Here is a 16,077-nt window from a genome sequence, read left to right on the forward strand (position 1 = left end):
GATTGAGGAGGTCTTCGAAGTATTCCTTCCACCTATCCACAACATCCGCAGTTGAGGTCAGCAGAACACCATCCGCACCATACACTGTGTTGATAGTGCACTGCTTCCCCTTCCTGAGGCTGCGGACGGTGGTCCAGAATCGCTTCGAAGCCGTCCGGAAGTCGTTTTCCATGGCTTCCCCGAACTCCTCCCATGTCCGAGTTTTTGCCTCCGCGACCGCTGAAGCTGCACACCACTTGGCCTGTCGGTACCTGTCCACTGCCTCCGGAGTCCTATGAGCCAAAAGGACCCGATAGGACTCCTTCTTCAGCTTGACGGCATCCCTCACCGCTGGTGTCCACCAAGGGGTTTTAGGATTGCCGCCCCGACAGGCACCAACTACCTTGCGGCCACAGCTCCGATCAGCCGCCTCGACAATAGAGGTGCGGAACTATGGTCCGCTCGGACTCAATGTCCAGCACCTCCCTCGTGACATGTGCAAAGTTCCTCCAGAGGTGGGAATTTAAACTTTCTCTGACAGGAGACTCTGCCAGACATTCCCAGCAGACCCTCACAATGCGTTTGGACCTCCCAGGTCTGTCCGGCATCCTCCCCCACCATCGCAGCCAACTCACCACCAGGTGGTGATCGGTAGAAAGCTCCGCCCCTCTCTTCACCCGAGTGTCCAAAACATAAGGCCGCAAATCCGATGACACAAATACAAAGTCGATCATGGAACTGCGGCCTAGGGTGTCCTGGTGCCAAGTGCACATATGGACACCCTTATGTTTGAACATGGTGTTTGTTATGGACAAACTGTGACGAGTACAAAAGTCAAATAACAAAACACCACTCGGGTTCAGATCCGGGCGGCCATTCTTCCCAATCACGCCTCTCCAGGTTTCACTGTCGTTGCCAACGTGAGCGTTGAAGTCTCCCAGTAGGACAAGGGAATCACCCGGGGGAGCACTTTCCAGTACTCCCTCGAATGTTCCCAAAAAGGGTGGGTACTCTGAACTGCTGTTTGGTGCGTAAGCACAAACAACAGTCAGGACCCGTCCCCCCACCCGAAGGCGGAGGGAGGCTACCCTTTCGTCCACCGGGTTGAACTCCAACGTGCAGGCTTTGAGCCGGGGGGCAACAAGAATTGCCACCCCAGCCCGTCGCCTCTCACTGTCGGCAACGCCAGAGTGAAACAGGGTCCAGTCCCTCTCGAGAGAAGTGGTTCCAGAGCCCTTGCTGTGCGTCGAAGTGAGTCCGACTATATCCAGCCGGAACTTCTCCACTTCGCGCACTAGCTCAGGGTCTTTCCCCTACAGTGAGGTGACGTTCCACGTCCCAAGAGCTAGCTTCTGTAGCCGAGGATCGGACCGCCAAGTGCCCTGCCTTCGGCTGCCGCCCAGCTCACATTGCACCCGACCTCTATGGCCCCTGCTATGGGTGGTGAGCCCATTGGCGGGGTGACCCACGTTGCCTCTTCGGGCTGTGCCCGGCCGGGCCCCATGGGAACAGGCCCGGCCACCAGGCGCTCGCCATCGTGCCCCACCTCCGGGCCTGGCTCCAGAGGGGGGCCCCGGTGACCCGCGTCCGGGCGAGGGAAATCTGGGTCCATGCTTTTTCTTCTTCATAAAGGTCTTCGAGCACTAGGCCACTGAGCAGGTTAGAAAGAAAATGTATATATATATATATATATATATATATATATATATATATATAGAGAGAGAGAGAGAGAGAGAGAGAGAGAGAGAGAGAGAGAGAGAGAGAGAGAGAGAGAGAGAGAGTCTTCAAAGTGTGCTTTTTTAATATAAAATGGGGACCTTTGTTGAGGTTACAACCAATTATTCATGTCTACATTGTTTCTTATGGGAAACTTTACTATAAGAACATTTCGATTCAGGAACCATTGTTTAAAAAGGTTCCAGTGTATTGCATGTAGGAAAAATCGTGAATATTCAAACTGAATAAATCCCAATATAATAACATTTATGAGAAGTACATGTGTAAAAAGTTGATATTGTTAAATACAAAATATGTAATTAGATGAGAGTCCAAACCAGAGTTTTTTAAACTCTAACACTGTGACCAAAGACCCTAAGAAGTTTAACAGCAAATACTGTACCTGGCAAACTGCTCCTGTCTGTGCCATACACCTGGACAGGTGATAAGTTCTCAGTTTTGGGAATGAGAAGAGCTGTGCTGCTGTGAGCAGCGTCATCAGGTAGCAGGGCAGAGCCTTTGGGTGATCTTCTCTGTGTTTCACCAAGACGCCATGCAGAAGGTTTTAACACAGGAAACTCAGCATGCCAACGGTTTCCATGCTGTAGTTGAGATAAAATGGAGGGAGCCTGAGGGAGGAAGCTGGTCTGATCCAGTTATTTAGCCAGTCTACCATGGCTTGAGGCAGACTTAACATATATATATACAGCGGAGCAAAAAAGTATTTAGTCAGCCAACGATTGTGCAAGTTCTCCCACTTAAAATGATGACAGAGGTCTGTAATTTTCATCATAGGTACACTTCAACTGTGAGAGAAAGAATGTGAAAAAAAATCCAGGAATTCACAATGTAGGAATTTTAAAGTATTTATTTGTAAATTATGGTGGAAAATAAGTATTTGGTCAAACATTCAAAGCTCTCACTGATGGAAGGAGGTTTTGGCTCAAAATCTCACGATACATGGCCCCATTTATATTTATATATATATATATATATATATATATATATATATATATATATATATATATATATATGATAACAGCAGGATGTTTCCGCGTAACAGAGGAGTCACTGTGTGACAATATTCAACAGTCTTATTCTTTTATCTCTGATTTTTAACATAGCACTATGAGTTTGTCTGTGTCTAATGTTTTTGGACACAATGTTTTAGCTGTAATAAGCGTCACAGATTCTGCTGTATGTTCCTCTGTTAAGGAATACTTTAAACGTGTATGTTTTTCAGCTTTAATCAAAGCACTATGATTTTGTCTGTGTCTAATGTTTTTGGATACAATGTTTCAGCTGTAATAAGCGTCAAAGATTCTGCTGTATGTTCCTCTGTTAAGGAATCCTTTAAACATGCGTATGTTGTTCAGCTTTAATGAAAGGAACTCCTCAAAAACGCCGTAGAAAAGTGTAAAAGCTAAACACAAAATACAAACACAATATGAATGGTAGAATGCTATTATGACAGACCACCTCAAAATCTGAATAGAAATCTACAATGTTTTACATTAATAAAAAAAACGTGTTTTTTTTATATATTGTTTTTCAAATCACCTGACATGTATACTGTGAATAAGAACATAACTGTTCCGTTTTTTTTTTAACATAATTTTTGTATATACATTTTACAGGTTATATATATTTTATTATTGAATGTATCAAATGGGATGAATATGTAATGGACCACAATGGAAACAAGCTTTTTTGGCTTTTTGTGCAATCCATTTGCCCTTTTAAAGCATTACATGGATTCAATTCTTTAAGATGTCAATTAACTTCTCAATCAATCAATCAAACTTGAAAATAGAAAATGTGGGATTATTAATATCAACTATGAATGATAAAACACTGATAATTAAGAACATGAACATCTCTCCTCTTTACTTCCCGAGATGATCGTCTCAAGATCGATATTTTACAGTAAAGTGAAATGCTACAAATATGCAACAAACATGGCTAAACAAGAAATCAAAGGACAAAAACACACTCACAGATCCACATAATAGAATGTATATACTATCACTTTTGTGCAAAACAGAACTTTGTTGTAAAAATCTGCTTCTGTGTCCCTCCCTGAAACTCACGTCTTAAGCTAGCTGCCATAAACAAACCCGCCTCACTCTGCTTCTTGCCTCGTCTGCTTTGTTCTGACGTAGATTACAGTTATAACGCATATATCGCTGAAAAGCGCAGATTCTAATTTTGTTGCCAAAAAATTTTCGTCATAGTTATCATCAACAACCTTTTTTTTCTGACTAAAACGAGACAATAACTAAATAAAAAATTATTTACGTGGACTAAGACGATGACGAGGTGTATTGACATATTCGTCAACGAATAAAAACGAGACGAAAATGTCTGCTAGAGACAAGATCCAATCGGAACTCATTTCGTTAGGAAGAGGCGGGAGGAGTTGGGAAGAGAACCAATCAGAGCGACGTGGTAAGGAAGTTACGTAAACGTAGTTTGCGTTTGAATGCGCTGCAGAAGACAACATGTCAACGCCGGGGAGAAAGAGGAAAGAGGACATATGGGGAAATTTTATATTTGACGTCAAAGATAACAAGACGCAGTGTAAGAAATGCAGCGCGAGGATTATGGGGAAAAACACAACAAACTTGAAGCGACATTTACAGTCGAATCACCCCGAAATCCACACACAGGTAAGCATTTTCCACAACATACAACCCACTCGACGTTATCCCGTTTATTACACGTCTTACACGTGAAATACTAAATTTGAGACATGATTTTCATCAAAATACGACTTGTATCGGTGATTTTTCCACTGTTTTGCTTTGACTTTCAGAAATTGAAGGGAAAGTTTACATATTACCCTTTAGTCGACTAAATCCACTGTAGTTTTCGTCGACTATAATCTTGTGATATTTCGTCAACTAAAACTAGACTAAAACAAAAAAAATTTAAATAACTAAATTATGACTGAAACTAAATTACATTTCAGTCAAAAGACTGTGACTAAAACTAAATAAAATGTTGCTGTCAAAATTAACACTTTGGAAGTGGGAGGAAGCCGGAGTACCCGGAGGGAACCCACGCATTCACGGGGAGGACATGCAAAGACATGCACCTGGGGATAGGTTGATTGGAAACACTAAATTGGCCCTAGTGTGTGAATGTGAGTGTGAATGTTGTCTGTCTTTCTGTGTTGGCCCTGGGATGAGGTAGCGACTTGTCCAGGGTGTACCCCGCCTTCCGCACGATTGTAGCTGAGATAGGCGCCAGCGCCCCCCGCGACCCCGAAAGGGAATAAGCGGTAGAAAATGGATGGATGGATGGAAATTCACACTGATTCTAACCATTGAAATAGTCCATATAAGGGCTGACACTAATACTAATAACCAACATATCTCGGCATTAAGTTGGACAGGGTACTCACGTTTCACCGACAACTGGAGTCACTGCCCAAAAAGCTAACAACCCGCGTTCGGCTTTTGAGACGACTGACTGGATCTAGCTGGGGTGCTGGCGGTGTTATACTTCGTACAGCCACCCTTGCCATGGTCCATTCTGCCGCTGAGTACTGCGTTGTAGTGTTACATTCATGTCATAAATAAGCCAATTAGCGACACATTGCGTTTGGTGACTGGATGCTTGCGTCCCACACCAACGGACAATATTTCCATCTTAGCAGGTATTCAACCATCTGAGCTTTGTTGCAAGAGAGCCACACTGTCTCTTGCAAGCCGAGCACTAGAGTCTGGGCACCTTCTTCACGACCGGCTTCTGTCTCCTCCACTTAAAGGACACCGGCAGCTTAAATTGAGACACCCATTTGTCCCTTCTGCATCGGAATTGCTAAATGACTTTAATCAGTCAAACAGCAATGTGGCAAATTGGGCGGACTACAAATGGAACATGGAATGGCGGGAAAACTCTTCCAGACTCCATGATTACATCTCTGTGGCCAGTACATCACCACCGGGTATATGCTTTCTCAGGCCTGCTTGGGTAAGGCTTAATCGCCTTTGTACTGCCGTCGGCCTCTTCCGCTCAACTATGTTCAAATAGGGTATAGCTTCATCTGCGGCATGTGAGTGTGGTGCAGAGGAGCAGACTGCAGACCACATGATAACATCCTGTCCCATATACCGCCATCCTAATTGGAATCGTGGTCTGGCAGCTGTGGACGAGAGCTTGGTCAGTTGGCTGTTAAACACTTGCCCAGCTGTATAGTGGTTACACCTCTAATCAACATCTTTATCCAAACGAAGAAGAAGAAGCAGCAGCAGTATATATTTGGTTTGAATCCTAATTTTTCCAAAAATAGTCGTCTTTGTTGTATGTTACCACGTCTGCCATGATTGGAAAGCACACTTGTGTTTAATTCCGGAAGTAGGAACACAATCGTTGCCAGAAGTCAGACGTGCGCTGCTATGGAAACAGAAATCAATGCGTGGAACAAATCAGACGCGGAAATAATTAAAATGATCAAAATACCGTAAATATTGTATATATTATATAATATTATGAACGTGTCTGTTACTAAATTATAAATATATTTGCAATGTGTATAAACAGTATATAAAACGTTGCTGGAGGGTTTTGAAGTTGTTTTAGAGGGCTTTGAAGGCTACAACGGTGACTCCCATTTGCCATATTTTTCAAGCCTTTTTTTATCATCTTTAAAATCTTTTTTTTTTTTTAAAGACGTGTGTGTTGGGGCGGCATGGCATAGTGGGTAGAGCGGCCGGCCAGAAACCTGAGGGTTGCAGGTTCGCTTCCCACCTATTGACATCCAAAAATAGCTGCCGTTGTGTCCTTGGGAAGGACACTTCACCCTTTGCCCCCGGTGCCGCTTACACTGGTGAATGAATAATGAATGAATGACAGGTGGTGGTCGGAGGGGCCGTAGGCGCAAACTGGCAGCCACGCTTCCGTCATTCTACCCCAGGGCAGCTGTGGCTACTGATGTAGCTTACCACCACCAGGTGTGAATGAATGATGAGTCCCACTTCTCTGTGAGCGCTTTGAGTGTTTAGAAAAGCGCGATATAAATCTAAGTTATTATTATTATTATTGTTGTCTCTCATAACGATTATGAATGATAGGCAAAATTCCTAAAAAGTGCAGTTCCCATTTAACATACAACTCGAGGGCCAGTTGCCCAGGTCTGCTATAAACTGAATGCAAATAATTTCAAGCGGAACTGAACTCATACTGAACAAAGGATCCATTTCTGAATAAATTACTGATTGCGTTACTGCTTACCAAAGAACTGGGAGATGATGACCTCCGACCTTTGACTGCTACATGGCTGCTTTGTAAACCCACAGGTGATTTCCCTGAAAGCACAAATCAACAGTTTAGTCATGTGGTGTGCCGGCGAACAAACACGAGCTGAAGGGCACCTGTGGACAGCAGCTTAGCCAGGCAGCTAGTGGGTGCCAGCGGGTGGTATGAAAGACCTCCAGGATGACCAACTGTCCTCAGTCCTGCTCTCTTTTGCTTGTGCTTCCAGCTCATTTCTGTGGTCGCCATTTGTTCTGATGCTGAAAAGCAGCTGGGTGCAACAGCAGACGGCTGGACAGTATGGACCGGACCTGACATGACGGACGGGTAGCTGATAGACTGGCACGGAAGCTGCGGGTATGTGTGCTCCGGATGAGGGTAGCTGTGGGCATGCTGAGTGCTCTCCATGGTGGAGGCGGTGTGAGTAATGACAGTCGGGGTCACGTTGGAGGCTGCTGGGTGATAGCCCATCTTGTGGCAGGGAAGTGGGCAGAAAAAAGGGATTGTTGTGGAGACCACATGATCAACACTGGTAGTCTGCTCTGAAACCAAAGGATCAGCGTGTGAAGACTCTCCATACGTCCCATATGAAGACAAACTGGATGAGTGGAATTTGTTGATGTCCTGACTAAATCTGCTCGTCGCGCTTTGAGGAGAAAATGATGAAAATTGGACCGGATCAGCCTGCCAAGGACAACAACACATACAAGTACTGCGAGTAAAGATTAGTACTGCTAGTACAGACTAAGATATAACATACTAGTACATATAGATAGAACATACTAGTACTGTGATTACATACGAGATAGATAGATAGATAGATAGATAGATAGATAGATAGATAGATAGATAGATAGATAGATAGATATTACCTGAGTAGATTGGGTGTCAATGAGCAGCTGAGAGGTGTGTATGGGAGGGACAAATGAACTTTCAAAAAAGCCTGAGTCAGCAAAAGCTGTCGTCTGCTCGTATGTTGGGCCAAGATAGTTCATAAAGATGTCTGTAAAAACAAACATATATTCAAATTGTTATTTTAGCACTTATTATTCTAACCACTTACATATTAATAATGCTTTTGAACCTTACTGTGATGGATGCTGTTTGTGCTTTATATTGCCATCTGTCATCTTACTTGATATTCAATTATCCACAACATATTTGCAGCATTCAGGCATTCGGCATAGGTTCCAGCGCCCCCCGCAACCCCAAAAGGGACAAGCAGTTAAAAAATGGATGGATGGATAGATATCTACATTTCAGCACTAACACTTATTGAGGAGCCAAGTAAAAGTCAAATTATTAGTGATCTTGAAATCATTAATAATAATAATTACACACAACATATTTCATAACAGTGTGAATCCAATAAAACAAAAAAAATCAAACACTAACTTATTAAGGTGTACTGTATAATTATTATTTGACAGGTTAAGCTTTGTGACAAAAAAATGTGAATTGAATTCTGTCAATGGAATGTACAACAAGCAGGAATATTGTTTTTTTCCTTGAACAATTATTATCTGAACAACTGTCACTTGTTACGGCTCAAGCACCTGCTGCCACACGCTCATGGGCACACGCTCCTCTGAGCGTGTGCCCACGAGCGTACCTCTACTGCTGCGGCCGCGCCGCTGCAATCTACCGACCTGCCGCTGATGAGCGCTCGACGTCTGACTTAAAACAGCGTGTGCTGCGTTCCAGTGCCAGAATGTATCTACTTGTATAGTTCAGTAAGCCCACGTCTCTAGCTCCTTTTCATTTGCCTACTCTCTCTCTGTGTTTCCCCTCCTCATTGCTCTCTGTGTTTTGTCCAGTGTTTTCATCCTGCAGCTCCTCTTCGTTCCCTGGATTTGAGCTGTGTCTCGTCTCCCCAGATTCCCTCTGGTCTTCTTGCTGCCTTCCCAGATCTCGACATCTCGCCTGGACATGGACTCTGACGCCTCGCTCCTGCCCTTGACCTCTTGCGTGCCCACGGACCTCCGAGGCTACTTTGCCCCTTATGAACTTCCGTATCTCTCACAACACGCACCTTCAACAATGTATGGTAATACCCACCAGTTGAACGCATCACCTAGTCAAAAACCACGTATTTGTTTTACTTACAAACGTCATTCACTTGTGCTAATAAATACGCCTAAGGCTAAAAGACGTCTCTGCCTTTACAGTACGTTCGGGCCATTTCAGAACAAGACGGCAGTGGCAGAGTGAGATCCACGTTCCCTTCCCGACCCCCCACAACCCCTGAATTCTTGGCTATGCACACGGTACTCCAGCAGCACAGAGAGCATTTTTGGACACTGGAGAACAAGCTTGAGGCTGCCTTCACCAACCTACTGGCTAGAATGAACACTATTATCCCGAGCATACCGTCTTCCCCTGCCCGGACCGGGTTTTTTGGTGGCAGCCGCTCCCTGTAAACCCCTCATGTCTGGGAAGCGAAGATTGCCAACCCCAGACGCTTTGAGGGGGACTTTCAACTTAGATTTTTAGTCCAATGTGAGCTAATTTTCAAACACCAGCTTTCTTGTTACGCATCTGATGCAGCCAAGAATGCATTGTTTTGTCACTCCTTGCAGGTAGGGCTCTTAGGTGGGTCACAGCAGCAGTTGCCTGGAACAATGGGCTGAGCACCTACTATCCTGCCTACTGCTTGGAATCTAGGGCCGTTTTTGACTACCCTGTGGATGGGGAACCGCCGCCGCCCGTTTCCATTCCATTCAGCAGGGATCCCGCTCCGTCGTCTTGAGTTTTGGACACTGGCGGCCGACAGCAAATGGCAGCCATGTATCGTGTGTTGGCGGCGACTCAGCGAGGCCATAAAGGACATCTTATTGCTGGATCGACGAGCGTCTTACTAGGACCTCATCGTGCTGGTGCTCCAGATGGATCAAAAGCTGATTGAGTGAGACACAGAACGAGCCCACGGGCCCACAACATAGACGCCAGACCAGCATTCGTGGTGGCATGGACTTCCTTAAACTCCACTCCTGTCTTCAACGCTCGCCCAGCTAACCAAGCCGGCATGTACCGACCTATATCTCCCCCCGTGCCGGCCAGAATGGAGGAGCTTTTGCAGCTTGGCAGGTCACGCCTAGCATAGGCTCTACCGGCTATACAATGTTTCCCTACCCGAGAAACAGGCCATGCAGGAATACATTTCGGACTCCCCCACCACCCGCATCATCATCCCCTCGAAGTCCCCGGTGGCAGCAGGGTTCTTCTTTGTGGGCAAGAAGTACGGCTCGCTACGTCCCGGCATTGACACGGACACGGACCATCAGTACAAGAAAGGACAGAGCAGGCTGTACTTCCTCAGGAGACTGCACTCCTTCAATATCTGCAAAAAACTCCTGTGGATGTGCTACCAGTCTGTGGTTGCCAGTGTTCTGTTCTACATGATAGTGTGCTCGGGGGGTCAGTACATCTAAGAAGGACAACTCCAGACTTGAGAAACTGATCAGGCGGGCCGGTTCTACAATCGGAATGAAACTGGACACACTGGTGACGGTGGCAGAGAAGAGGACTGTTGACAAACTAGTGAGCATCCTGGATGATGCCAGTCACCCTCTGCATAGCGTTATCAGTAGCCAGAGGAGCCTGTTCAGTGCTAGACTGCTTCATCCCAAGTGCAGGACTAATAGACTCAAAAACTCCTTTGTCCCACACGCCATTAGACTATACAACTCCTCTCTGGGGCGGGGGCGGGGGGTACTAGGATGACAGGGGATGCAAAACAATAACAGTGCAATACATTTTCATAACATGGTCACTACTGCCTACTTTGTCTTGTTATATTCTTATTTTACTGTTATATTTTTATTCCCATTGTTGCTTTTTAGTTTGTATTCTTATTGTAATATTTCTCCATTTTGTTTCCATTTAAACCCCCATTATTTACTTTTTACTTTTATTTAAATTGATCTCAACTCTGTACACTGCTGCTGGAATTTTAATTTTCCTGAAGGAATCAATAAAGTACTATCTATCTATTTATCTATTGACTACCGTCAACTGAACAACATCACGGTGAAGAAAAAATATTCTCTACCCCTCCTGAGCGCTTCCTTCGTGCCCCTCCCACCTGCGACCATTTTTAGTAAACTTGACAACCGAAATGCATACCACCTCGTATGAATCAGCGAGGAAGATGAATGGAAGACAGCATTCAACACGCATCTGGGTCACTTTGAGTATAAGGTCATGCCATTTGGACTAACAAACGCCCCGGCTGTCTTGCAGGCATTAGTCAACGACATTCTGCAGAACATGCTGGATCGATTTGTGGTAGTCTACCTTGATGATATTCTTGTCTTTTCACAGAACCTGCAGGAGCACCAACAGCATGTCTGTCTGGTACTACAACGCCTACTTGAGAACCACCTTTTTGTGAAGGCTGAGAAGTGTGAGTTTCACTCTCCTTCGTTGGGTTTCCTGGGCTACATCATCGAGAAAGGGCAGGTTGAGGCCGTGATGGATTGGTCCCAACCCACCACCCGTACGGAACTAAGGCACTTCCTATGATTTGCTGGATTCTACCAGCGCTTAATTTGGGACTTTAGCAAGGTTGATGCTCCTCTTCATGCCATCAGTTCTACACTCTCTCTTTTTCAGTGGACCAAAGAGGCCAGTGTGACCCTTATTGTCATCCACCCCGAATCGGACAATGTGTTCGATACTGATTTCAGTATCTGGGTGGTACTCTCCCAGCGCTCCGGGTTGGATAAGTTGCTACACCCATGTGCCTTCTTTTTCAGATGCCTCTCTCCAGCAGAACGGAACTACGATGCTGGGAGCAGTTGGCTGTTCATGAGGCACTGACAGAACGGAGAGACATCCGTTCCTGGTCTTGACGGATCCCCGCAACCTTCCAGCACCTCGGCTGAAGGGAGTTCATCGTCTTCACAGAGTCGTAAGCAACGTCTTGATAACGAGCTGGGCAACTGGAGACTTCAAAAGAGGTTAACTTCCTCATCCATAGCTCAATAGGACTTTGAGCTCAAACGGCAGTTCTACCGACAACAGGAAGAGACGGACTGGATTTTTTGGCAAAGTATGGACCGTATCACCTCAAACATGGAACTGTTGGTGAGGCACATCACATACCCTTGACTACCGTCGAACAAGCCTCCAGCCTGTACAACCACCCAACCTCACAGACACATTCATCAACATACAACCCTAACAATGGACATTACTCAAGACACCCACCCTTACCACTGACTACACCACAACACTACAGGCCTATCTATTCACCAAGTAGTCCATATGAACATCCATCTGAACATCCATCTGCTCCGAGCTCTCCATTAGATGACTTTACGTCCCTGTGAAGTTGTGTAGTTTAATTTTTAAACAATTTGCTGTGCACTTCTCTTCAGTCTGAAAAACTGCACTTTACTACATTGTAAATAGTTTGATGGGCTTTGTTTGCAGTGTTGCTTACACTGCAAACAAAGCTTACTCGACGGCGGAAACCAATGACTGCTCGTTCAGCGGCTCCTTCATGGCTTCACAGTAGCTATGGAGTACAAAACTAGCATACACAACAATTGGTAGTTCAGTCTTGTTAATGTCCATGGGGCGGCACAATGAACCAAAGCGTGCCTTCAGTCGTCAAAACGCACACTCGATGACCATGCGGGCTTTGAGTAGGAGATGAGGGACTGCTGCGCCATATTTCTCACAAATGTGGCTGAAACCATCCGTTCTGGACGAGACAGTTAGCATCGAGGGGCTAACAATGTTTCAGTCGGATAGGAGCAGCACTCTCACTGGTAAATCCCGAGGCTGTGGTGTTTGCACATACATCAACTGGTGCAACAATGGGAATATAGTCTCATGTCACTGATCTCCTGATGTAGAACTATTATCAATAAAATGCCGGCCATTTTATTTACCCCGGGAATTCAGTGCTATGATCTTTACAGCAGTGTACATTCCTTCCAGCGCTAACATCAAACAAGCCTTGAATGCTTTGTACTGCTCTGTCAATTAACTGCAATATACACATCCAGAGGGAGTTTTCATCGTGGCAGGGGACTTAAATCAAGCTAACATGAAAACTGTGTTCCCCCATTTCCATCAATATGTGAATTTTGAAACCAGGGGTGGAATCACGCTGGACATGGTGTACAGCAATATTAAGCACGCGTTCAAAGTTGTACCCCGCCCCCCACCTCGGCTCCTCAGACCATCTATCCGTGATGCTAATTCCTGCATACAAGCCCCTGCTGATCAGAAAGCAAGCTACAGTGAAGCAGATGAGGACTTGGCCAGAGGGAGCAATGGAAGCATTACAAGACTGCTTCGAAACCACAGACTGGGACATGTTCAAAGCAGCTCCCACTGACAATCAGCACACATGTGTGGAGGAGTATGCAGAGTCTGTGTCCGCATACATTCAGAAGTGCATGGAGGATGTTAGTGTGATAAAGAACATCCCCACACGGGCCAACGAGAAACCCTGGATGAACAGTGAGGTACGTGCAATGCTGAAGCCTTTGAACAAGTCTTTTAAATCGAGCGACATGGTAGCACTTAAAACAGCCAGAGCTTACCTGAACCTTGCCATTAGGGTTGCAAAGCGTGCTCACAGTCAGAAAGTGCAGGACTTCTTTGAGAACCCCGCAAACACTAGACGAATGTGGCAGGGCATACATGTCATCATGGACTATAAAGCTTCCCCCCGTCCCTGTGACAACAGCATCAGATTCCTTAACGACCTAAACAACCACTTTGCAAGGTTTGAGGCACTTAACACCAGTCCTGTGAGGAAATCCATCCCTCGCCCTGATGAGCAGCCGCTCAACCTGGACACAGCGGATGTCCGGAAAACCCTGAGGAGAGTGAAACCCCGGAAAGCAGCAGGACCAGATGACATTCCTCGCAGGGTGCTTAAGGGATGTGCAGACCAGCTGGCTGGGGTCCTCACAGACATCTTCAACACCTTGCTGACCCAGATGTGGTACCATTATGTTTTAAGACGGCCATAATCATTCCAGTGCCTAAAAAACCCACAATTCTCCTCCCTAAATGATTATCGCACCGTGGCACTCACCCCCATCATAATGAAGTGCTTCGAGAGGCTGGTAAAGCAAAACCTTGTCTCCAGACTTCCCCCCACATTCGACCTATACCAGTTTTCTTATCGCCCTAACTGCGCCACAGAGGGCGCCATCTCCTCTGCACTCCACCTGAGCTTAGAACATCTGGAAGGAAATGACACAAACGTGCGGATGTTGTTTCTGGACTTCAGCTCGGCGTTCAACACCATCATCCGGCAGCACTTGGTGAGCAAACTGGCCCTCCTAGGATTCAGTACCCCTCTATGCAACTGGTTGCTTGACTTCCTCACAGACACCCCAGTCTGTGAGAGTGGGCAACAACACCTCCAGTGCCATCTCCCTGAGCACCGGTTCCCCCAAGGGCTGCGTCCTGAGTCCGCTGCTGTTCACGTTGATGACCCATGACTGCTACGCCAGGTCCACTACTAACCACATTGTGAAGTATGCGGACGACACAACAATAGTGGGCCTCATCCGTGACAAAAACGACATGGACTACAGGGAGGAGGTGAAAAATATGGTTGACTGGTGCAGAACCAACAATCTGGTCCTGAACGTCGACAAGACCAAGGTAATCATCGTCGACTTCAGAACCACCAGTCCAACCACACTCCAGTCTTCATCAACGGCACAGGGGTGGAGATGGTAAGCAGCACCAAGTTCCTGGGGGTGCAGACAACTGACAATATGATCTAGTCCCTACACACCGGAGCTCTTGTAAAAAGAGCTGAGCAGCGGATGCACTTTTTGCGTCGGATGAAAAGAGCACAGCTCCCTCTCCCCGCTCTCACCACATTCTACAGAGGCACTATAGGGAGCCTACTGACCAACAGCATCTCTGTCTGGACTGGAGCCTGCAGTGCCTCCAACTTGAAGTCTCTGCAGGAGTGGTGAGGACGGCGGAAAAGATCATCAGGACTCCTCTTCCTCCTGTCCAGGAGATTGCAAAAAGCCGCTGCCTGACCAGGGCTCAGAAAATCTGCAGACTCCGCCCACCCCCACCAAAGACTGCTTTCACTGCTGGACTTTAGAAAGAAGTTCCGCAGCATCCGTAGCAGAACCTCCAGGTTCTATAACAGCTTATTCTCTAAGGCTGTAAGACGCATCGAACGCATTAAAATTAACCCCTCAATTCCTCCCAAAAATGGATTAACTGGCTGGAATATAAAGACAATATAACACACAACAGTGCAATATATTTATCTGTACAGTAATCTATTTATCTATAGCTGTGCCTTTTTGCTCTTTTATCGTGCACTACCACGAGCTAATGCAACAAAATTTCGTTCTTATGTGTACTTCAAAGTTCAAATTTGAATGACAATAAAAGTAAGTCTAAGTCTAAGTCTAAATCCAAGTCTAAGTCTTTAAGTATGTGCAAATATTTCTGAACATCTCAGAAGATATACATGTCACAAATTTCATAAGAAATATTTTGACCTTAGATGTAAATGTCTGGAAATACCTGGTATTTCTATAAAGTCGTCCAAGTTGGGCTGCAGAGGCGTCAAGCCCGGCTGAATCATGTCAGCATTAGTCGTGTAATCTGAGGAGAAAGACAATTTATGATTTAAACATTGGTGTGTTTATTCATTAATGCATGTGATTAGTCACAAACAATGATTGTATCAATCATGTATAAACACTAACTAATTAGCTCATGTAATCCACAAAGGTTGAACCGATGCAACCTTACCCCTGTGAGACATTTTCATTTTCAACATGTCCCTTTTTTCCAGGGGGTTGCAACCATAAAAACAATATTTGGCGAAAACACATATACAATATTACTGTACTAATGGTGAAAAAAAAGGATGTACTACTACTACTGTATGACAATACTACTGTTAGAGAAACATGCAACATTTTGAGCAAATGGACAACAATCGCTGTGTGTCGGATTGCGGCGTGGCTTGGTGGGTAGAGCGAATGTTGCAGCAACTTGAAGGTTGCAGGTTCGATCCCTGCTTCTGCCATCCTGTTTCCTTGGGCCAGACAATTTACCCATCGTTGTTTCCAGTGCCACCCACACTGGTTTAAATTAGTTTAAAGATTT

General features: G+C 45.5%; 1 protein-coding gene across 3 annotated transcripts in view; it reads right to left on the bottom strand.

Annotated features, from left to right (window-relative positions):
• LOC133551501 (MLX-interacting protein) overlaps positions 1-16,077 on the bottom strand; it is a 61,323-nt gene that overhangs the window by 22,888 nt on the left and 22,358 nt on the right. For all 3 annotated transcript variants that reach the window (XM_061898263.1, XM_061898264.1, XM_061898262.1), the window contains exons 7-11: positions 15,487-15,567; positions 7,827-7,957; positions 7,074-7,638; positions 6,934-7,007; positions 2,099-2,297 (exon numbers count right to left, since the gene is read on the bottom strand). In XM_061898263.1, the coding sequence (XP_061754247.1) occupies positions 2,099-2,297; positions 6,934-7,007; positions 7,074-7,638; positions 7,827-7,957; positions 15,487-15,567 (1,050 nt within the window). The remainder of the gene's footprint in view (positions 1-2,098; positions 2,298-6,933; positions 7,008-7,073; positions 7,639-7,826; positions 7,958-15,486; positions 15,568-16,077) is intronic.

Source organism: Nerophis ophidion, linkage group LG04 (genome assembly GCF_033978795.1).
Source record: "Nerophis ophidion isolate RoL-2023_Sa linkage group LG04, RoL_Noph_v1.0, whole genome shotgun sequence".
Taxonomy (NCBI): Eukaryota; Metazoa; Chordata; class Actinopteri; order Syngnathiformes; family Syngnathidae; genus Nerophis; species Nerophis ophidion.